The sequence below is a fragment of the Rhinoraja longicauda genome, chromosome 5 (genome assembly GCF_053455715.1).
Source record: "Rhinoraja longicauda isolate Sanriku21f chromosome 5, sRhiLon1.1, whole genome shotgun sequence".
Taxonomy (NCBI): Eukaryota; Metazoa; Chordata; class Chondrichthyes; order Rajiformes; family Arhynchobatidae; genus Rhinoraja; species Rhinoraja longicauda.
In genome coordinates, this window is record NC_135957.1 from 55624798 (window position 1) to 55647392 (window position 22595).

Consider the following 22595-nt stretch of genomic DNA (forward strand, 5'->3'; position numbering starts at 1 on the left):
TTAACTCACTTGAAACCCTGATCCAAATGTTTGTTATCTCCATATTTAACAATTTGCTTATCCTCCTCTGGTTGCTCTCCAAGACATGTGGTTAACGAAAGCATTACGTAATAACTTGCATTCAATCCTGTTCACCTTACATTTCAGTGTTGACTAACTTTCATTGGTTCCTAGTTAAGTGACAATACTTTTTTTTTAAAGTTGAATAATTTTCAGAATTTTTCTTTTTGAGTTTTTATCTACAATAATGTAGAAGGAGGGCTTTTGGCCCACCTGGATCATGTCAGCAGAAGAATCGTAGTAGTCCTTTATACCCTTGCATTATTTTCTTCTATCCCTGTAGCTTATTATGTTTCGCATGTCCATTAATTCCCCTTTGCATAATGTTTTACTATTTTTCCTTCCCTAAAGTGTAATTTTCAGTAAAGCACACAAAGTACTGGAGTAATACAGCAGATCAGGCAGCACCTCTGGACAGATAGGTGTTGGCAACGTTTCAGGTCAGGGCGCTTCTTCAGTTATAAGAAGGGTCCCGACCTGAAACGTCGCCTGTCCATGTTTCTCCAGAGATGTTGCTTAACTCACTCAATTACTCCAGCATTTTGTGTCTTTTTTTGTAAATCAGCAGCTGCAGTTTCTTGTGTCTTGATAATTTCCAGTAGATTATTAATTTATCAACGCATATAAGGAAATATGCACCCCAACAGCGGGAGTGCAAACTCCACACAGACAATACCTGAGATTGGGACCTCTTTTAATTTCCAGAAACTTTTCTGATAGCCCACATTATCACTCTAGCTTCACACTTTCACTTCAATGGCCTGAAACAATGTACCCTTTAACTTTTCATTCATAATTTTTAATTTAACTAAAATTTGAAATATCACTGTTTAGTTTTAATAATTTTCTTCATAATATATAGGTAATATATAGGTAATATATTTGTTGCAATTCTATATATTTTCTTATAGCCAAGCATTTGGAATCCTGCTTTACTTCACAGCAAAGTCCAGTTTCCACTCTTTCCGTTGGCATGGATATAACAAGTCCTGATGCTGTACAGATACTTAAAAAGGTAGCATTTCTGTTGCAGGTTGAATGCTTGTATTTTACAGTAGTTGTAATTTAGTGTAAGTTTTTAAAAAGTAATAAATTATTATTGTATTTGCAGTTTCGTCTTCTTAATGAGTTTCAGAAAGAAGTTCCATCCTTCTGGATTCGTCATCCAGAGAAGTATATTTTTAAAACTAATGATATTGCGGTTTAGAAGAAATGGGAGACTTTTTAGGCCATGATGAAAGTCTTATTTAATTATATAAGGCTCAATAATTAAAATTAACCATCTATCATACTGTGGATAGCAGTATACTTAATTATATCTGAATACATTTTTATCAAAGATATTTTGACTGATAAAAAAACATTGAAATGTTCTGCTTGTGGAAACTTTCTTAAAATATTGCTTGATGTGTCACTTGTATGAAAAAAAATGAGGTGAATAATATTGTATGTATTTCGCAGCTAAGTAGTTGTAAATATTTGATGTTCAATTTTCTGCAGGTTTATGGAGGAGATAGTGGAAAGCACTCTGTCATTGCTGTCAGTAACACATGAACAGAGTCTTACTACTGACACTCCAGATCGTGCACTGGAACCTGTCTATTTTGTGGCACTGCTGGATATAAAAGCTTCCTGGTTCAAGAAATGGATGGTAAAATTAATAAGTATAAAAGATGCTTTTTGATAATGCACAGTGAATTTGTAAATATAGAATTAATGTGAATGGGGTGAAATCACTTAAATCATGGAATTTTTGAAACGGCACAATCTTTTATTAGTTTATTGTGAAAACTTAATTAGATTTTGATTACTATTACTAGACATTTTAGCTGCATTATTTTGCCCAATTGATAGGAACAATATATTAAATTGCAGCCTCATTCCTGGGTGCAATTTAATCATAGGCTTTTTCTCTCTATGTCAGAGTCGTATTTGGCAGCTCTGTGATTCTGTGCTAGCCAATTAGTTTGACATAGGATGAACATATGTCTGGACTAACAGCAGATTGTATGGGAAGAAATGTCAAATTAGTTAGAAAACAATGGAGAGAAAGAGCTTGTGGGAAAAACTAAGCAATTTCTAAGCTGTATTGGAAAGTGAAATTACAAGTGTTCATATGAATGACCCTATCCTTCCAGTTGCTTGTCAGTTTAATTACCAACCTACTCCCACTTTAACCACTCTGCGTTTGGACTTTTTACTTATTTTCAAAAATCCCTTCATAAGCTCAAGGAGCAGGATTCCATCTTCTAGCTTGGCGCGTTGGATGTCTCAAGATTTAACATTAAATTCAATAATTTTGGATAGCCGTACAGTTTGTGTCAGTTTTGGATAGTTCAGATGAAAGGTCCTGAGCTTAAAATGTAAACTGTTTTTCTCTTTCCACAGAGGTTATCTGACTTGCTGAACATTTCCTAGATTCTCTGCTATTATTTCAATTCCCAGCATTTGCAGTGTTTTGTTTCTACGATGTTTTGTCTATCACAATTTCATCATTTTTTCTCTCCTTTTCTCTCTTCCTCTATTTTCATTTATCTCCTTAAACTTGCATATTCTCCTTTAAATCCAATTAACCATCCCATCTCAGCCAGCACCACAATCACCATTCAGTCCCTCATTGGCCTCTCCATGCCTCCCCTTCTTAAACTTAAAACTTGCTTAATTTCTAACTTCTCATGTTGTTCTTCACAAGTTCTCATGTTGTTTCTTTCTCCCCTGACCTGAATGTTTCAAACGTTCTGCTTTTATTTTAAATTTGTATCATCAATGTTATTATTTTCTTTTCAAGATATGCATTACATGGAATTACTCAAACATACTTAATATTTTGGAATAACATTGTTACTATGTCTAGACAATTTTAAATCTCTGTTACGTTTCAAGAAAGTTGCTTATGGTCTCGGAAGACATGAGTACTTGGGATTTTGGCTGCAGAAAAAGATAGGGGGTAGGGTATTGACATGGATAGAGAACTGGTTGACAGACCGAAAACAAAGAGTAGGAGTTAACGGGTCCTTTTCGGAATGGCAGGCAGTGACTAGTGGGGAGCTGTAAGGCTCAGTGCTGGGACCCCAGTTATTTACAATATATATTAACGATTTAGATGAGGGAATTAAATGTAACATCTCTAACTTTGCTGATGACACAAAGCTGTGTGAGCTGCGAGGAGGATGCTATGAGGCTGCAGGGTGACTTGGATAGGTTGGGTGAGTGGGCAGATGCATGGCAGATGCAGTATAATGTGGATAAATGTGAGGTTATCCACTTTGGTGGCAAGAACAGGAAGGCAGATTATTATCTGAACGGTGTCAGATTAGGAAACGGGGAGGTACAACGAGACCTGGGTGTCCTTGCACATCAGTCACTGAAAGTAAGCAGGTACAGCCGGCAGTGAAGAAAGCTAATGGCATAGAGTCATAGAGTGATATCTATTGTTGGCCTTCATTGCGAGACGATTTGAGTTTAGGAGCAAGGAGGTCCTACTGCAGTTGTACAGGGCCCTGGTGAGACTGCACCTGAAGTATTGTGTGCAGTTTTGGTCTCCTAATTTGAGGAAGGACATTATTGCTATTGAGAGAGTGCGGTGCAGGTTCACCAGGTTAATTCCCGGGATGGCTGGACTGACATATGATGAAAGAATGGGTCGACTGGGCTTGTATTCACTGGAATTTTGGAAGGATGAGAGGGGATCTGATAGAAACATATAAAATTCTTAAAGGATTGGAGAGGCTAGATGGAGGAAAAATGTTCCTGATGTTGGGGGCGTCCAGACCAGGGATCACAGTTTAAGAATAAGGGTAGAGCATTTAATGCCCTCCATAGTGTTTGGGACAAAGACCCATCATTTATTTATTTGCCTCTGTACTCCACAATTTGAGATTTGCAATAGAAAAAAATCACGTGGTTAAAGTGCACATTATCAGATTTTATTAAAGGCCATTTTTATACATTTTGGTTTCACCATGTAGAAATTACAGCTGTGTTTATACATAGTCCCCCCATTTCAGGGCACCATAATATTTGGGACACATGGCTTCACAGGCATTTGTAATTGCTCGGGTGTATTTAATTGCCTCATTTTTTGGGCTTACTGAATGGGTTCTTTTTCTGTTGGAATCTCCCAGGTTCTCCTATTTTTTTTTACTCTTCTCTCTTGTACAGAACTTCACTTCAATAAGACATTTTGTAACTTCATTCTAAGCCCTCATTCAACCATCCATCTCTTTCAATACAATATAATACAATATATCTTTATTGTCATTGTACAGGGGTACCACGAGATTGGGAATGCGACTTCCATACGATGCAATAAATTAATTGGCTAATCAGTATAAATTTAGACAACCCAGAGAAACAAAATTAGAAACAGTTTTAAAACAGAATAAAGTGCAAGTAGGTCTGTGCCGGTTCGCTGTGCGATGTGACCATCCGGCTCAGCAGGACCGGTTCATAGCAGCTATGGCCCTGGGGATGAAGCTGTTCCTGAGTCTGGTGAGGGTGTAGAAGGCCTTGTAGCGTCTGCCAGATGGTAGAAGTTCAAACAGACTATTGCAGGGGTGTGAGGAGTCTTTGTGAATGCTGGTGGCTTTTCTGAGGCATCGTGTGTTGTAGATGCCCGCCAAGGCTGGTAACTGTGTTCCGATGATCTGAGCTCTATAGACTACCCGCTGAAGAGCTCTCCTCTCTTCCTCCGTGCAGCTGAGATACCACACAGGGATGCCATGCGTTAGGATGCTCTCTATGGTGCAGTGGTAGAAGGTCGTCAGCAGCTGTTGGGGTTAGTGGACCATGTAAGGTCCTCCGAAATGTGAGTGCCCAGAAACTTGAAGCTGGACACTCTTTCCACCCTGTCCCCGTTGATAAAGATCGGAGCGTATTCCCCGTTGTGTGACCTACGGAAACTCCCAAATTAATTGGCACTGTTTTAGCCAACAGGAAAAGAAGTCAAAGGTTTAGGGCCAACAATGCAAATTGGTAACCTATCTACTCTGAAATGCTTTCCACTCATAGCCTATTTAAGCCTAAAATTTTATCAGGGTACCAGTCAAGGACAAAAGCATGTGGGGAAAAAAAGTTTTTGGGATGGAAATCTGCATGCAACTTTTCACTATTATCCAACCTCCCTGCAATATCACCTACATGACTGGTCCTTGTAATGTTAGGCCCTGCTATGTTTGCTGCAGTTATATTCAAACATTGGGACATATGCCACTGAGAGTTCCAGATCACATTTATTTAGTTTAGTGTTGACAATTGAGAGTAATAAGGACTGGTTTGACATTTCTCAAAACATTTTATGTAGTTTTTTTCAGTTGACAGAGAACAAACTTTATTTTCCCATTAATATGATAAGGATTTAAAATGAGCTCTCGGATGCTTTGAATTTGAAATGTCTTTAAATAGGTCTCCTGACCTTAGAAAGCTTTAACAAATCTGTACAAAATCTGTGTGCAGATTTACACTTAGATAGGAGAGTATTCCACTGTTTTTTGCAACTGCATCGCAGCAGCCAAAAACATTTAGTTGTTGGGGAATATGCTGTAAAAATAGGGATATATGGATGAAACTAAAATAAATATTTTACAAATATATCGAAAATGTCAAATGTAAAGATTAGCACGAATATCAGGAGAAATATGCAATGTTTAATACGAATAAATGTTAAGAATAAGAATTGTATTATGGGTAATGGATATGAAATATCTTTTATTAATGGTAACATGTTACCTTTCACTACCTATTTATCATAATTCTGAATTATTCATATAAAGTAATTCAGAACAATGCATGTGAGTTGGTTTCTAAATGAGTAGCTGTAGGAGCTAATAGGGTATTAATACACTTTGTATTCTTTTCATAGCATGGTTACTATAGCAGAACAGTAGTTTTAAGACTCCTTGAAAATAAGTACAAGTCTTTGGTAAGTGTTCCAGAATTAAGTGCTGCAATTATTCTCATATTTTGTAGGCATCACGGCTATATCACTAGTGATTTGAGTTATGTGTTGTTCCTGTACCAGTCACATTATTACAGTGTTATATTATGTATTCAATTTATGCACCCAACATAATGAACAAGGAATGTTTTGGGAATCAACTCTTTTCCTGTCCCAGCCATTGGTCCCATCCAAGAGAATGCCCGGGGAGTCACACGCGCGGCGGGAGTACCCCGGGGAGCCGCCCGGGCCCAATCCACCCGTCGAACAATCGCGCCGCCGACGACTAGAGTGACGACTGTTGACTGGAACATATCCGGTAGGCCTGACTCGCCCCACAGACCTCCCAGGGGACTGCGGTGAAGCCAGGCGGTGCAGCCTGTCTGAGCCGAAGGAGTCTCAGTGGTGGCGAGGATGGGAGCCTCGACGGTGGCACCGGGTGCCTCGGCGGTAACAGGAGCCTTGCAGTCGATGAGTGTGAGGTGGGAGGGGAAGAAAATGGGGACCCGGCGTGGAAGGACCGCCGTGAAGAACAATGGAGGACCTGGTCTGGGGGTGGGGGGGGGGGGGGGGGGGGCGCTGTGAGGGACGGTGGGAGAACAAAGGTGGACTCTGTGGGGGGGGGGGGGGGGGGGAACTCTAGTTTAGAATCCTCTGCCCAGGGGATAAGTCTGTTTGTTTGTTCATTTGTTCTGGTGAAGGCGCTGTGCACATGGCAGCCAGCCAATAGTCGCTTGTCGTTTTCTTTTTGTTTTCACTTTTAATTTCAAGTATTTGTGTACCTTGTGTGTTGTGACTGTCAGCAGACCAATTTCCCTCCGGGGATGAATAAAATTTATGTATCGTATGACAGAAAGTTTTTCTCAGGCTGGAAAAAATTAAATACTGGAAGGTATATCTTTAAGGAGAGTGGAGCAAAATGTAAAGGAGATGCGTCAGGCTGTTTTTTTAAATGGAGAGGTTGATGAGTGCTTGGAACGCATTGCCAGGGGAAGTGGTGGAGGCAGATACAGTAGCAGCATTTAAAAGTGTTTTGATAGGCATATAGATATGCAGGGAATGGAGAGACATCGATTATTTGCAGGCAGATAAGAGTTGGTCTCGGCATTATGTTTGGCACAGGCATTGTAGGCTAATAGAACTGATTTTATGCAGTACTGTTCTATCTAAAGGGGGGGGGGGGGGGGCACTGAATTATATTGAGATGCAAGATCTTCCAACAACAGCTTGAGGAAAGGCAAGAATAATCATGATTTTCTCCCTTAATCTCACAGTTAATAATACAACCTGAGATCAAGATTTTCCAACAATAATTGTATCCCAACATCTGAACCATGCCAGGATGACCACACAGAATCTTTAGTTCTACAAGTGTTCTAAACTCTGGACGCAAACTGTGACCAGCTGCATCAACAACGTTATTCAAGACAGTTTCTATTAAAATAATTATTTTTGATGTAGGAACATTTCTCGTAGTCAGGAGTATTGATTTGACACTTCCAGTTGAACATTCTTTTTCCAATATGACTGCTGAGTTATTAGCAAGGGATCAGGTTTTGAGAAGGTGGTCAATTTGCCTGATTTGTAGCATGGTCAGTTTTCCACTTAATTGGCTAATAAGATGGAAATGTTGTCTCTGCAGCAACTTCCCATTACATTTGCTCGTCCCATTACATTTCTCAGCAAAAGTACAAATCAATAAGTTAGTCTCTCCATGTATTTTCTGTATATCTGGAGTTTTTTCATGTTAACTTATTGCATTTACCAATATTTGTATTGTTTACTTTTATTGAATACATTAAAACGAGAGAAAAATGTTTCAATTTGCCTCGATGGATGACAGGTGTAGCATGAATATACATGAGAAAGTAGAAGAAACTTTAAGAAGAAAGAAAATAAATGAATTACTTGAGGAGGTGAATTGGTACCTGATACCTGAAGGTAAAGTGGCAGGGGCCCAAAGTAGGTTTCCAATCATGAAGATGAAACATTGAGGAGATTGGAGGAGCAAATGCTAAATATGAAAAAGTTAGGAAGCGAGAGAAAATGGCACTGCTTCATGCCTATTTTAAAACCTGCCAATTGTGTTTTCCATAATTTTTAGTTCAACATTTGGAATTAAGAAGGAAACAAGCAGAAAATCAAGATCTGGCCCATTGGATGGGACCAATGGCTGGGACAGGAAAATAATTGATTCCTAAAACAGAATTTTTAATCTCACACCTCACAGGCCCATGAAGAGGGCCTGCAGACCTTGATGAAAAATTAAATGGAGATGTCTTGTATCTGGAACCACATTAAGGCTTCTGCAAGTTGTAATATAAGTTACATCAACCTCACAGTACACCTATGCTTTTTTCTCATGCTTTATAATGAGAACTGACCTGGATGGCACAAGGCAATAACAATGTCTTAGTAGAGCTCAGAAAACTGGAGTTTATATTTTGAGAGATTAATCTATTTTTAGACTACAATGGTTCATGAGTCATTTGAGGAAAATATTGTTTATGTTTGGCATGGTTTTTCAAAAATATTTCAGTTACTTTATTTCTTCAAGCATTTATAGGCATTTTCATAAGGGAACTGTGGCTTGGAAAAGATTATTTTGTATGTGTTCCATATAATGTAATTGGAGAAGAGTATTGATAAATAACACTTGGAATTCCATCGAAGATCACAATGTGTTTGGAACTTAAAACTGTTGCTAAATATTGTTGTACATAGATATTTCTACCTATTGTTTTCAAAATGATTGAGACAGTGTATGAAATCATTTTGCAATATTTTGTTCTTCATTTGGAGTCCAGTTTAATTGCCATACATCGCAATACACACATTGAATTCATTTGACCGATAAAAAGATTATATTTTAGAAAATGTGTGCATGATGCCACCCTTTGGAGTATTTAAGGTGTTGGGTTATGGGGAGAAGGCAAGAGAATGGGGTTGAGAGGGAAATCTAGATCAGCCATGCTTGAATGGCGGAGTAGACTTAATCGGCCAAATGGCCTAATTCTGCTCCTATAACTTATGATTTACCGAACACTTCAATAACATATTTTATCTAAAGTTAACAATTATGAAATGTGGTTTTGGATACAGTTAAATAATTTTGTTTCATAATTCGATTAATTGTTGTTTGGTACATGTGTTTTCATTGCTCAGAGAGCATTAACTGTTCTATACTGTAAGATGAAATGGAGAATTTAATGCTTTAATCTATTTTTGTACAGATAACTGCAGCTGTTCAACAATGCTTGAATTACTTTGATTCTGGAAAATTAGAGGATGATGCTACTGACAATTTATGTACCATGCTTTATCACATAAGTAAGTAGCTTGTTTGCTATAATTCTATATTTGGCAATGTGCACCAAAAAGGAGGTAATCTATGTATACACATTTTTGTCTTCAATATTAGCTGGTACAAAAGCCTGTTTTTTGCAGATTTTTTTTTTGCCAGGTGACTCCTATTAAGAAAATTCTGTCTCTTTCTTTTGGCAAAGATTGTTTCATTGTAATCTAATTTTTCATTTTTGTCTAAAGACAGTGGTCAGAGAACATACTATACAGGAAGTGAATTGCAATACATTTGTTTCGTACATTCACTTTGTCTTCTGGGAAGATTGTTGATGTACACACATGGCAGAAAACTATTTCCTGTAAAAGTGAATAACAAAAAAGGTAAAAAAAACAAATAATCAAATGAATTTTCCATTGCACAAATTTGACAAAGTGGCTGCTTCTGATATGGTTCACCCCACCTATTTCTCGCTTTCTAAAATTTGAAATAGATGCCTAAAATTCATATGTTATTGTAGAGGAACTCGAATGTACTTGTTTTGGGGCTTACATGCTATTCAAAGACTCAAGAAAATTCAAAAATATTTAATTCATTGCCAGCTATATAAAGTGTCAATATCCTGAAATGCTCTTCAGATCCGTCACAAGTTCCCCTTACTTCTTAGTGGTAATATATTATTGAGGAGAAAATGGAAATCTGATAATCGCTTTTAATTCTTGTAAGTGTGGTGTTGCTTTTGTTTAGTTTAGAGTGGATAGGAAAGAAAACTGATTGGTATTGTCACAGTAGGAAAGAACTGAGCATCCAAAATGAGTCTGGGTAGTTGAAATACATTTTCCCTCGGGATGATGTTGAATTCAGTGCAATTATTGGTGCCCGTCTCTCTTTGTCTCCCTAGTATCATCAGCTCATAAGATCACTACATCCATTCTTTAGAATCCCAAGACACCCTTACTGCTTTAAGATACTATTTACACATCCCAGTGCACCAAATGGCAGGGTCTTTCTTGCAGTTGTCTCACATCCAGGATCTCAGTCCCATGGCTTTCATCATTATATCCTAGTATTGGAATCTATATATATTACTAAAACTCGTATTGTATATTTGTGGGTTTGTGGATAGATTTGTTCCCAAAATACAGCCAAAACGGTACACAATAGCGCAACAATTTTACGCCCACCTTACTCACCATTAGCCTGCAGTTCAAATGTATTTTAAAAGTTATTCACTTTTTAAACTTTAAAAAATCTACTTTCCACTTGCTCTGCCCAAGATGGCCACCAGGGGGGGGGGGACCCACCCGAGTGAGGGGAGTGGTGGCCAATGAGGGGGGGGTGCCCAAGATGGCCACGTGGGGCGGGACCCACCCGAGTGACGGGAATGCCGGCCAATGCGGGGGGGGGTGAGGAGAGCTCTCCTGCTGCTGGCCGCAGCGATGGCCGCCCGGGGCCAGGGTGAGTGGCTCCCTCTCCCCTTTCCTCTCCCCCTCGCCCACCCCTGGCCCCGGGGGAGTTTTAAGGGGGGTTGAGAGGGGATGGAGTGGGTGAGTGTCGTCAGTTGGAGGAGGGTTGCCGGGCCCGCAGGAGAGGTTTGGACCCAACAGGTCCACGTCCGTCTAGTAAACATTAAAAGTTGCGTGTTAAACTATGTGTGAAAATATTAAGTCAACCACATCCAGTGAAACACTCTTCAATATTTATCTGCATGTAGGATGGCTATTAGATTCCACTGTAATGTTTTGTTGCCATTAAAAGAAAGAATTTCTATAATTGTAGTTTTCAAAAACTCTTCTTGTGATGGAAAAAATATGAATTTCATGCTGTGCTCAATTTGGATGTGAGTCATGCAGTTATACAGTATAGAAAAAGGTCCTTCAGCCAACTCATCCATGCCGGCAAGGTGCCTTCCTGTGCTTATTCTATTTGCCTACCTTTGGCACACATTCCACTTCCCCTGGAAGCTAGTTCCATACACTCAGTGTTTAATGACTTGCCCATTTTCTCCCCTTTAAATCTTTTCTCTCTCAGCATCAACCTATTCTTTCTAATTTTAGTCTACTCTACTTTGGGAAAAAGACTGTGACTATCTAACCTACCTATGCTCCTCATAATTTTATAAAACATCAATAAGGTCACCATTCTGTTTTCTTCACTAAAGGGAAAACAACACCAGCCTACCCAATCTCATTTTATAACTTTTCTTCACCCAATCAGACTTAATCATATCCTTCCTATAGTATGCAGCCAAACCTGCACACAATATTCCAAATCTATCCAACCTCTCCCTGCAGTTGAAATCCTTGAATCCAGGCAACATTCTGGTAAACTACCTCTGCACCCTCTCTAAAACTTCCCCATCTTTGCTGTAATGGGATGACAGGAACTGCATGCAATATTCAAAATGCCATGGAGTTGCATCATGACTTCCTGGCTCTTGTCCTCAATGGCCCTAGCAATGAAGGCAAGCACAGCATATGCATTCTTTACCACCCTATCTACTTGTGCTGCCACCTTGTGCAGTCATGCTGGGCATATCTTTATAGATCTGTCACTGAAGGAATGTGGATTGACGTAGCAAAGTACTGCATCTCAGTTCACCAGCTCCCAATTTATTGCATACGATGTGAAGCTTTGCTGTCGAGGCATAAATCAAGAGTCATGTCAATATCAGTAAGCACCTGTCTGTGAACATGACCAAAAGCTTGACAGGGCACAGCAACATGGTAAGAAGTAAAAAAAAAGAGCAGCATCAAGGCATTGATTTCAGAGCAAAACACAGAGTTCAGCCTGAGCATTATTCTACCTTTCATGTAAGAATCAGATATGTTTTGGCATAACACAAATGCACTTTTAGTCCTGTATTCTTAATTGGTGGGATTGAAAATAGAAAATGTTTTAAGGGGAATAATAAAATATTTTATAACCAGGTCAAAAATTAACTGAAATAATTGAAACATTGATGCAAACCTTGATGAAAATAAATATTATTTTATTTCAAAATAGAACCTACATTTTTAATTGCCAGGAAATATTTATTACATTATGAATATTAATAATGGGTGAAATACCTATATATATCTGACTTTGTCCAGAGATTATTGTGATAAAAATTGATTTTCACCGCAGAGATTGACATTGCCTTAATTACTATTTTGATATAGAAATTAAACAAAGATTTGTACTCCAGGCAAGACTCAAATTACCAACATTGTATTGATTTCTTGAGAGATGTATGTCACAATAATGCAAAACAGTTAACAGGCGCGATCGTGCTGGCTTAGTTTCTCCTTGCCTGGAATCACGATTTACAGTCCCCAAGCCTTGCCCTGAACCAAACTGTGTGAATAATCCAGCTGGCTTTATCCACAACAGAGCTATTAGTGGTACAATGTGCAAGTTTTGTTTTGAATGCACCCAACATTCTATTATGGATAGCTTAAGTGTGAGGGTTTGTTAGCTATGAAGGTTTTAACAGTTTTAAAAACATCTCATATTCTGATTATTTAAGACTGCTAAAATATAAATAATTATTAGAACTTGATTTTTCATCAGCTCATCCAAAAACAAAATGAAAAATAATTAAAGTAGAACAAAATAACTGCAAAGACGCAGGTTACCTTCTTTGTGTCCCAAATATTTGCCCTGCAAACCTGTTTGAGGGAATCGGGATCTTGTTTCAGGCTTTCAGATAATGTACCTGGCACAAGATCCTAGTACATAATTCTAATCTCATTAAGCCAGGGCACTGCTGTTGGACTCGATGTGAAGTATGGTAGCTGAGTGAACTGACCAGCTTCATGGCTCTATTTGGTCTTCAAGACCTGTACATACATACACAACTACAGCATTTCACAGCACATGTTGAAATTCATAACGCAGCAAATAAGAATATCCATTGGTACAGTTTGAACAAATAAAAATCAATAACTTTGATCAGAATCATTGGCAATAGGCAGCTTCATCTGACCCAATGTTTAGGGATGATGATTATGTAGCAGAGTTACTACAAAGATTAAGAAGTCGGAGAAATAACAAGGTTTAAGATGCATAGAAAGTGGAGTAATAGAGGAAAGCGATGGCAGCCTCGCCAACAGTCTGTCTGTCTTTTCGTCTTTTTTGTTATTTTTAGTGTGTTTTAAAAAGTATGTGTTAATGTTCTCTGGTTTGTTTTATGTTGGGGGGGGTCGGGGGAAACGTTTTTCAATCTCTTACCTTGCCGGAGATGTGATTTTTTTCCGGATCGTATCTCCAGTCGTTCTGCGGCCAAACATCATGGAGCTGGCGGCCTTGCTCGAGGCTGACTGAGCCCCACTGCGGGGCCCTGGACTTACCATCCCTTGCCTGGGATCGACGCTCCAACCGCGGCTTGTGGATTTCACCATCGAGGAGCTCGCAGTCTCGGGTAGAGACTGATGTTGGGAAGTTCCAAAGTCGCAAGAGGTTCGACCAGCCCCAACTCGGGGTCCGATCACCCAACACAGGGGAGTTGAGATCCCCCGATGCGGGAGCTTGATTGCCCCGACGCGGAGGGATCGACCGCCGGGTGCAGGAGCCAAGATCGCCCCGTCAACGGAAGACTCGAGTGCCCCGACCGCGGGAGAACAAAGAAGGGAAGAAGATTGAGCTTTTTTTGCCTTCCATCACAGTGAGGAATGTGGGGGAGTCGCTGTGGTGGATGTTCATGTTAAAAATGTATTTGGGTGTCTTGTTGCTCTTTACTGGTATGACTGTATGGCAAATTAAATTCCTCGTATGTTGCAAAATATACTTGGCTAATAAAGTACTATTATGATTATGAAGAGTGAAGGGAAAGGCTGTAATAGATGGAGAAATTAAATGACAGAAGAGATGATAGTGCAAGACAAAATAAATGGTGGTGGTATGGGTAAACTAAGAGAAAACCAAAGAACTATATTCCAGAGGTGAGGTGCAATTGACTGGTTTTGACATTTGGCTGAATGTGGCATCAAAGAGCTCAAATTAAACTGAAGTAAGTAGACGTAAAGGGAAAATGTTTTTATCTTAATGCACAATTAGATAAGGAATAAAGATATCTCAATCTTTCATGAAAACTAGTATAAATGAACGAGTAACTTTTATTTTTACAATCTAGAACCAGTATCTCTGATGGACTTACTTGTACTGTTGATTCGTATGATGTACCAGCATCCAAACACAACACAGACAGGAATTGTTACACAAACAGGTAATAATCAACTGGAATATTTTAGCAAAACATGTTTAATGATGAAAATACATCATGACTTCCTGACTCTTGGTACTTAGTAATGAAGGCAAGCATACCTTATGCCTTTTGCCACCCTAACTACTTGTGCTGCCACCTTTAGTGAACTATGAACTTGGACTCCAAGTTGGGGCCACAGTTTAAGAATAAGGGGTAGGCCATTTAGAACTGAGATGAGGACAAACTTTTTCAGTCAGAGAGTTGTGAATCTGGAATTCTCTGCCTCAGAAGGCAGTGGAGGCCAATTCTCTGAATGCATTCAGGAGAGAGCTGGATAGAGCTCTTAAGGATAGCGGAGTCAGGGGGTATGGAACGGGGTACTGATTGAGAATGATCAGCCATGATCACATTGAATGGCGGTGCTGGCTCGAAGGGCCGAATGGTCTCCTCCTGCACCTATTGTATAAAAATAAAAAAAAGATCCCTCTGCAAATCATTGCTGTTGAGGGTCTTGCCATTAACTGTATATGCTCTCCTTACATTCAACCTCCCAAATTGCAACACTTCACACTTGCTTGGGTTAAACCATCTGCCATTTCTCTGCCCATTTCTGCAGCTGACCTACATCAGCTGTATCTTCTGACAGCTTTCTTCACTGTATGGTTGTCAAAGCTTTGCTAGAAACAGCAATCTACATTTTTCCTTTTCAAATGCTACTGGGTTTGCTGTGAAAACCCATAAAATTGTGAAAAGTCTACAGTTGAATATTCAATACTTAACAAATATTTTTCATTCAGATTCATATGCTCCAGCAAATCTTGTAATGGAAGTATTGCGCATGTTATGTGGTGGAAAAGAGTGTGCTACAGAGTGCCTGTACAAGAACATCATTACTGAATCCCTTCTTTTTCCAATAGTCTCATTGCTGAAAGGAAAACAGGTGCAGTGATTTCTACAAATATTGTCTGTGTTTTTGTTATCTGGACTCTTCCTCTCTTTATGCACCTCAATTACATCACCTCCGAGCCTCCTTTATAACAAGGAAAATAACTCCATCTTATCTAGTATTTCCCAGTGACCAATGTACATCTCATGTGCCATTTTAATTATGTTATTGACACATTTTGCTGCCTTTAAGGACCTGTGCACATACTCACCAAGTCCCCATCTCTCTCCACATTTCCCAACATCTTCGTCTTTTATTGGATATTCCTGTGGAAACAAGCAAATTAGTGATAGGAGGAAGATAATCGTCTAGCTTGCAGAAATAAATGATAAGATCTTGATTGATCTGACTGTAACCTCTGCATTCCTGCCAACCTTTCAACTCAAGGTTGTCAAGACGTATATATTTCTGCCTTAAAAACATTCAAAGATTTTGCTTCCTCTGCCCTTTGAGAAAAAAATGTTCTGAAGAGTCATGACTCTCTGAAAGAAGAACATTGCCTCAACTTAAATGGAAGATCTATTAGTTTTAAACAGTATTAAAAATAATTCCAAATATTACCACAAGAGGAACCATCCTTTCCACATCCACTCTAGGAAGACCCGTCTGAAGCTTCTATGTTTTGATCAAGTCACCTCTCAGTGTTCCAAACTCCAATGAATCAACCTCATCAACCCTTATTCATAAGGCAGCCTGACTATTTCAGTTGTTAATTTAGTAAATCATCTCTAAGTTCCTTCTGACATATTAATATCATTCTGTACATAAAGAGACTAGTATTATGCACAATAATGTCACCAATGCTCTCTATAACTGGTTTTGTTGAATGGAAGCCATCTTGTTGCACTTTTCCAAATGCATCATATCACATTTTCCTTTATTAAATTTTGTTTGCCATGTTTCTGCCCAACTAACCAGGTCTCAAATAATGTCATCAACTTTCTCCTTCCTGCGCTGTGCACAGCAAAGTTTTGTATCATCCACAAACTATTTTTTTGTGTACCTTCCTTTTATGTATGCTTGGTTTCCTTTGCTTTTGATTAATTGGAATGATATTTCCTTAGAAACAATACTTATAGAATCATAAAATAGTTATATCATGGAAGCAGGCTATTCACCCCACAGTCCATACCAATTCCATGACCTGCTCACCGGTACTCTCCCCATAGCCCTTCAAATTCAGCCCTGTCATGTACTGTACATATTCCAGTTTCCATCCAGCTATGTCTGTTAGTTCTTGATTCCTCTGTAAATTAAAATAGTTCTCTCCATCGATGTCTTTCATGAAATACCTTAAAATCTATTTATGATTTAACATAAACATTTATAAATTGTTCTAGATGTGAAATGGCTACAATGGCTTTTGGAAGATTAATTTAAATTTAAATTGTCATTGGGTTATTTTGCTTTGAAGGAAAACATTCTATAATTTGATTTTTTTGTTGCAATGAATAGATAAAGAACTGTAATGAAACAGTGTTGATAAACATCGCTGATATTTTGGCAAGGATAGCCTCTACAGACCGAGGACTTTCTTTGCTCCTTTTTGGTGAAAATGACAGCACCATTACAACAAATTGGTAAGAAAGTATATAAAACATAAACACATAGTTTGCCTGCAACATTTAATATACATTGTTCCTCTTTTATCTCTTGGCCAAAATTTCTTGTGACAGCTAAGTTTTACTGAGTAAGTAAAATAGGTTATGGTGTTTTTAACAAAATTTTTAAAATGCTGTGACCAAGAATTATTTTTAATGTATTAACATTTGTCATATTCAATTGAGAATGGTAATAGGTAACTATGTAGCATCAGAAACTTTAAGTTAATAGTAAATTAAAACATTTTTGAATAAACAGTACATCATATGAATTGTATGTTTTTCCTTCTCTTATCAGTCTTTCTACTGCACAAATAATTGCCGAATTTACCAAAAGACTACTTGATGGAGAGCTTCCAGCTTTAGATTCCTCTGAACCATCCTCAGCTCTGAAGGGGGCTTTTATTTTTGTCTGCCGTCAGATGTACAATACATGCGAGGGTCTCGAGGTTTTGATGCCCTATGGCTTGCATGAATCTATCTCTGAAGCATGGAAGAAGGTAGCACTTGTTATTGCTCAACATAAAATTTATATTTTATCATGCACTTCCTTAGTACTGCTCTTTTGAAAATCTGTTGTGATCTATCATGATTAGCTTTTTTCAGATCTTTATCTTTTAAAAATGTTGATTAAATTTTTTTTACCTGAAGTGTGTTTTTTCAAAACATTTATTTTTTCCTTGATATTTTTAATAATCACAAAATTGTGAATTTAATCTCTAATAATTTTTTAATGCTTCCAGATATCAGAGTATTCCAAGGTCCTTGACAATTTTAACAGCAAGTTCCTGCATAGTATATTTAGGAAACCTCTGAAAGGAGTTATCATAAAGTTATGAACGAGCTAAGCAATAAATTGAATGTTTGCCTCCAAATTCTCAACAGGCCTGCCTTATTAGAGAACACTATTTTCCTTATCAAGATCCATAATTTACTTTACTATATAACCTACCTTGCATCTTTTTACCTATTATCAGAAGCTAATAAGGATAAGAAATGAATACTAATTTCTAAAATACTAAATACTAAAATACAAAGGATGTTAATTTCCTGTATTCACATAAGACTGAAGGAGAGAAATTCAATCCTCAAATCAGGAGTAAAATTTATGTTGGTTCCAGTGAATAAAAATGAAAGTTGATATACTACATAATGTGTGCACCCTTAATGTTTTAAATCGCGGGAACTGTTATCATGGGTGATCTGAATTTTAAAAGCAGTGCAAGTTGCTTATTAAACTTAAATCAAATATATTTTTTAATCCCTTATATGTGGCTTTATTTCCAGTTTCTTTTAAAATTGTATTGTTGTTAAAGCATCTAAAATATTATTATAATTTCTTGTTTTCTAAGTTGATGTATCTTCAAAAGTTATGGTGCTAAAATCTAATCTTCATGCGAAAATCTATTTTTGCATGATGGAATGTTTAAAAATGAATTGATCTTGAAGTTGAAGAGAAATGTTGTTGTCATACCTTAGTTTTAACTTTATTTTGTAAATCAGGCCAGTTTAATTACTGAACGAATACCAACTCCTGTAGCAGGAAGTGAATCAGGCTCTTCAACAGCTCATGAACTGCAAACCATGTAAGTGCATGTGAATTGTTATTTTGTAGTCATCAGCACTCCTGCTGGTTAACCATAGTTATTTCTTAATCTATCTATCTACTAAAACTTTTGTTTGTTTGTTTGTTCCTGAACTACAGCCAAAACGGTACACGATAGTGCAACAATTTTAGGCCCACCTTACTCACCGTCATCTTTTTGGTGCTAATGGAAGAAGTTTAATTGAATTTGGTGTTTTATTTTTTAAGTTATTCACATTTTAAAGTTTAAATCTATCTCTTAGGGAGGGAGGATAAGAGGGGTTGAGGGGGATGGGGAGGGGGGAGAGAGGGTGTGCATCAATGCAGGAGAGGTTTGGGCACAATGGGTCCACTTGGTCTACTCCTTACTTAAAATTCTGATGTTAACTGCATGAAACCACTACATTGCATTCAATATGAGGCCCAATATTAGGTTTAATGTTATATATGGGTGTCAAAGACAGGAGAATGAGGTTGAGTGGGAAAAATAGATCAGGCATGATCAAATGGTGGAGTAGACTTGATGGGCCAAATGGCCTAACTCGGCTCTGATGCCTCATGGTCTGATGATTCAGCCTTTCGCCCTATAGGTAAGAATGTTTTATTTTCCTATATTGCTAATGCAAACGTGCATTAAGGCTGGTAGTCCGCAACATTGCATCAATATTATGCTGCCTGTCAGGCAGTGGTTAGAGAGTATACTTAATGGCAGACATTGAAAGAGCTCTGATGAATGTATTATCTGGCACCTCCTTTCATCCAGACAAAATTACGGGGCATACTTGAAACACCACTCGGAAGTTCCCCCGAAAATGTGGCACCTATGCTAGGTTCTTCTTCTTTTGTGTCCATCATCTATGTTTCAAATGTTACATCACTGTCATCGTCCATTCTGAAAAGGGCGTATACTTCCGGCGACAATCAGTGGGAGCCATCACTTGTACAATAGATGATGGTGGTAGCAGAATTAGCTCAGGACACTTCCAGTTTCCAGCCCCGCGACGTGGATGCTTCTGCTATGGGGCCCCTAGGCTAGGTGAGGCAGTCAATTTCAACCTCATCAGCAATGGCCGATCGGCAGATCGAATTTGTCCCCTATCAAATTTGTTCCCATAGCCAACTTATGAGGCGAACTTTGCGGGCCAGTATCTCAGCCCCCCCAGCGGCCAAGGTGAAACATTCCAGAACCCTTCGACTCCTCTCGCAGGCCTTGACCACTGGTCCGGCAAAACGGATAATCCAGCAAGGTCCTGGAACCAAGGATATTGGAAAATCTTTGAGGAACCTGTAGTACTACCATTTCTATAAAAGAAGTATACTTTGTTTCCATTAGCTTTTATTTATTATTAATTACTTCTTTATTTATGACTTTTCCCAGTTTTGTTTAGTCAATTTGTCCTTGTATTTTAAGGCTTTGGTACATCGCTGGTAGAAAAATTATTGGACAAAGGATGGAATTTATGTACATTTGGCAAGACTGGTGATTGGGGATAGTCATCATAGCTTTGTGCGGGGGAGATTTTGAGAGGTAGTTAAAAAGATTGATGAAAGCAAGGTGGTAGATGGTGTCCATATGAACGCTGGTGAGGCATTTGATAATATTCCACATGGTAAGCTGGTCGAGAAGGTTAAGTCACATTGGATCCGGGTGAACTAGCTAATAAGACCCAAAAGAGGCTTGGTGGTCAGAGGAGAGGATGCTGGTGGAAGGATGTTTTTTCTGATTGGAAGTCTGTGACCATTGATGTACCGCATGGATCAGTGCTGGCACTTTTGTTATTTGTGATTATATATTAACAACTTGGATGTTAATTGAGGAAAAATAGTTACTAAGTTTGTGGATAGTGAGGAAGTTGATGGTGTTGTGGATAGTGAAGAAGTTACTTTAAGGCGACAGCCAGATTGAAAGTTGGGCAGTAGTATTGGCAGATGTAATTTAATCCAAACAATTGCAAGATGATGCATTTTGGGAAGTCAAATAGGAATGGGACATTTACATTAGTTGGTAAGGTGCCAAGAATGGTGATGAACAGCAAAACCTTGTGGTACAAATGCATAATTCCCTAAAATAGGTGATACAGGTAAATAGGGTAATGAAGATGGCATGTGGAATGCTTGCCTTCATAGGTTGGGACATGGAATATAAAGGTTAGTGGGTTATGTGTCAACTTTATCAATCATTTCTTAGGCTACACTTGATGTATTATGTGCAGCTCTGTTCACAACACCATAGGAAGAATATTGTGCAGGAGAGAGTGCAGAGAAGATTCACCATTATGTTATTTGGATTGGACGACTTGTTATGGAGAGAAATTCAGTGCTTTTAAGAGATATTTGGATAGACACAAATAAACAAGGCATAGAGGACTATAGTGCGGGAAAATGTGATTAGTGTAGATAGACAAAAATGTCGTCATGAACATGATAGGCCAAAGATCCAATTTCTGTTCTGTGTAGCTTAGCATTCTATTTCCAAATGCATTCTTCCATTGTGCACATTGAATGTATCAGTGTTAGCCATTACACCTTTCAAATCTGTCTCCCATTTTATTGCAGTGTATCGCACAACTATATATTTTCTATTCAGTCCTATTTTTTAAATGTGGTCACATTTCAATCTGACAGACCAATGTGTCTATCCAAAATATGCAGGAGGGATAACAAACAGAAATGAGGACATACCACCTATTGCTTTAGGTGTATCTGAAAGGAGCTGTTTTTCTCGTGTAAAGAAGTAATCTTTGGAGCCTCAGACTCTAAGGAATGCAGGATAGTACTCTTTGCCACAAGCAATATCAAAATATTGTTAACAGACTTAGCATTTTCTAGGCAATCTGCTATTTGCTGCCAGATTTCAGGTTTGATGTCATACTTAATTCCCATTTTCCTGAGTTAAAGCAGAATTGGCATGCTGATTGCATCATCAGGCCACACATTAGTCTGTTAAACCGATTTATACCTGCCTGGAGTGGCTGACCCTGTGTTATAGGCAATGTCCCTAGTTAAAATTGTGGATGTGGAGGTATCCAAGTAGGAGGAATCACATTTGAACTACCGTTGCATAACATGTTTAAATTTTCCAGCTACCATAAAAACAAAATCCTTTAACTTCCTTGTTAGGATGAACTTGGAAGAGATGCTCCTGGACAATCTACTAAACTTTGCCGCTACTCCAAAAGGATTATTACTTCTGCAGCAAACTGGAGCAATCAATGAGTGTGTGAATTATATGTTTAGCAGATTCACTAAAAAACTTCAGGTTTGTATACAATCTGACAATTACTTGTGAATGAATGGATTTAAAATAATATTTTACCATCATTATAATAATAATAATAATATATTTATTTTATATAGCGCCTTAACACATGCACAAAGCGCTTTACAAATACAATTAACATAGAAACAAACAGACAAACAGACAAACTATCCTGATGGAAAAGCGGCGAATAATCAACGCCAGCGTCCTCTCACGTCAGGGTCCGGCAGTAGACATTAAAGAACACAAGACACACAGATACAATTTTTTACACAAAACAGCCATCACAATGATTGCTCTAGGCATACCCTCACTGTGATGGAAGGCAAAGTCTTATCTCCTCCTCGTTCTTCTCCCGTGGCGCCACGAGGCGATCGGAATATTATATCCATTATCACCTATACTCCTTGTTAGCTCTGATTTATATTTCTTCTTATCATTAAACTTGGATCTATGACGTTTAACACATTTGAACATTTATTGTACACTTGGCTCTTTCTCTGTGGCTCCACGATTGTATCTCCACATGCTTATCTGGCCCTAAGGCCCAAATCTGGCTTTGTTTTTTGCTATCATAGTTTTCTATGTCTCCAAGGCACAATGGATTTGCCTCTAATGATCTTTTTTGAATGTTTTCCTTCAGATCTGCTGGCATCTTTCATACTATGATATTCATTTTTTTTAAATTTATCATCCTCTCATGTCTAGTAAAAGTTGTGT

At 38.3% G+C, this 22595-nt stretch overlaps 1 protein-coding gene across 3 annotated transcripts in view; it reads left to right on the top strand.

Moving 5' to 3' along the window:
- The window catches only part of tbc1d32 (TBC1 domain family, member 32), a 120023-nt gene that overhangs the window by 24270 nt on the left and 73158 nt on the right, over window positions 1–22595 (top strand). For all 3 annotated transcript variants that reach the window (XM_078400176.1, XM_078400178.1, XM_078400177.1), the window contains exons 8-19: window positions 972–1075; window positions 1172–1233; window positions 1561–1711; window positions 5921–5980; window positions 9229–9325; window positions 9542–9679; window positions 14413–14505; window positions 15282–15424; window positions 16886–17010; window positions 17330–17531; window positions 18535–18617; window positions 21737–21875. In XM_078400176.1, coding sequence (XP_078256302.1) covers window positions 972–1075; window positions 1172–1233; window positions 1561–1711; window positions 5921–5980; window positions 9229–9325; window positions 9542–9679; window positions 14413–14505; window positions 15282–15424; window positions 16886–17010; window positions 17330–17531; window positions 18535–18617; window positions 21737–21875 — 1397 coding nt within the window. The remainder of the gene's footprint in view (window positions 1–971; window positions 1076–1171; window positions 1234–1560; window positions 1712–5920; window positions 5981–9228; window positions 9326–9541; window positions 9680–14412; window positions 14506–15281; window positions 15425–16885; window positions 17011–17329; window positions 17532–18534; window positions 18618–21736; window positions 21876–22595) is intronic.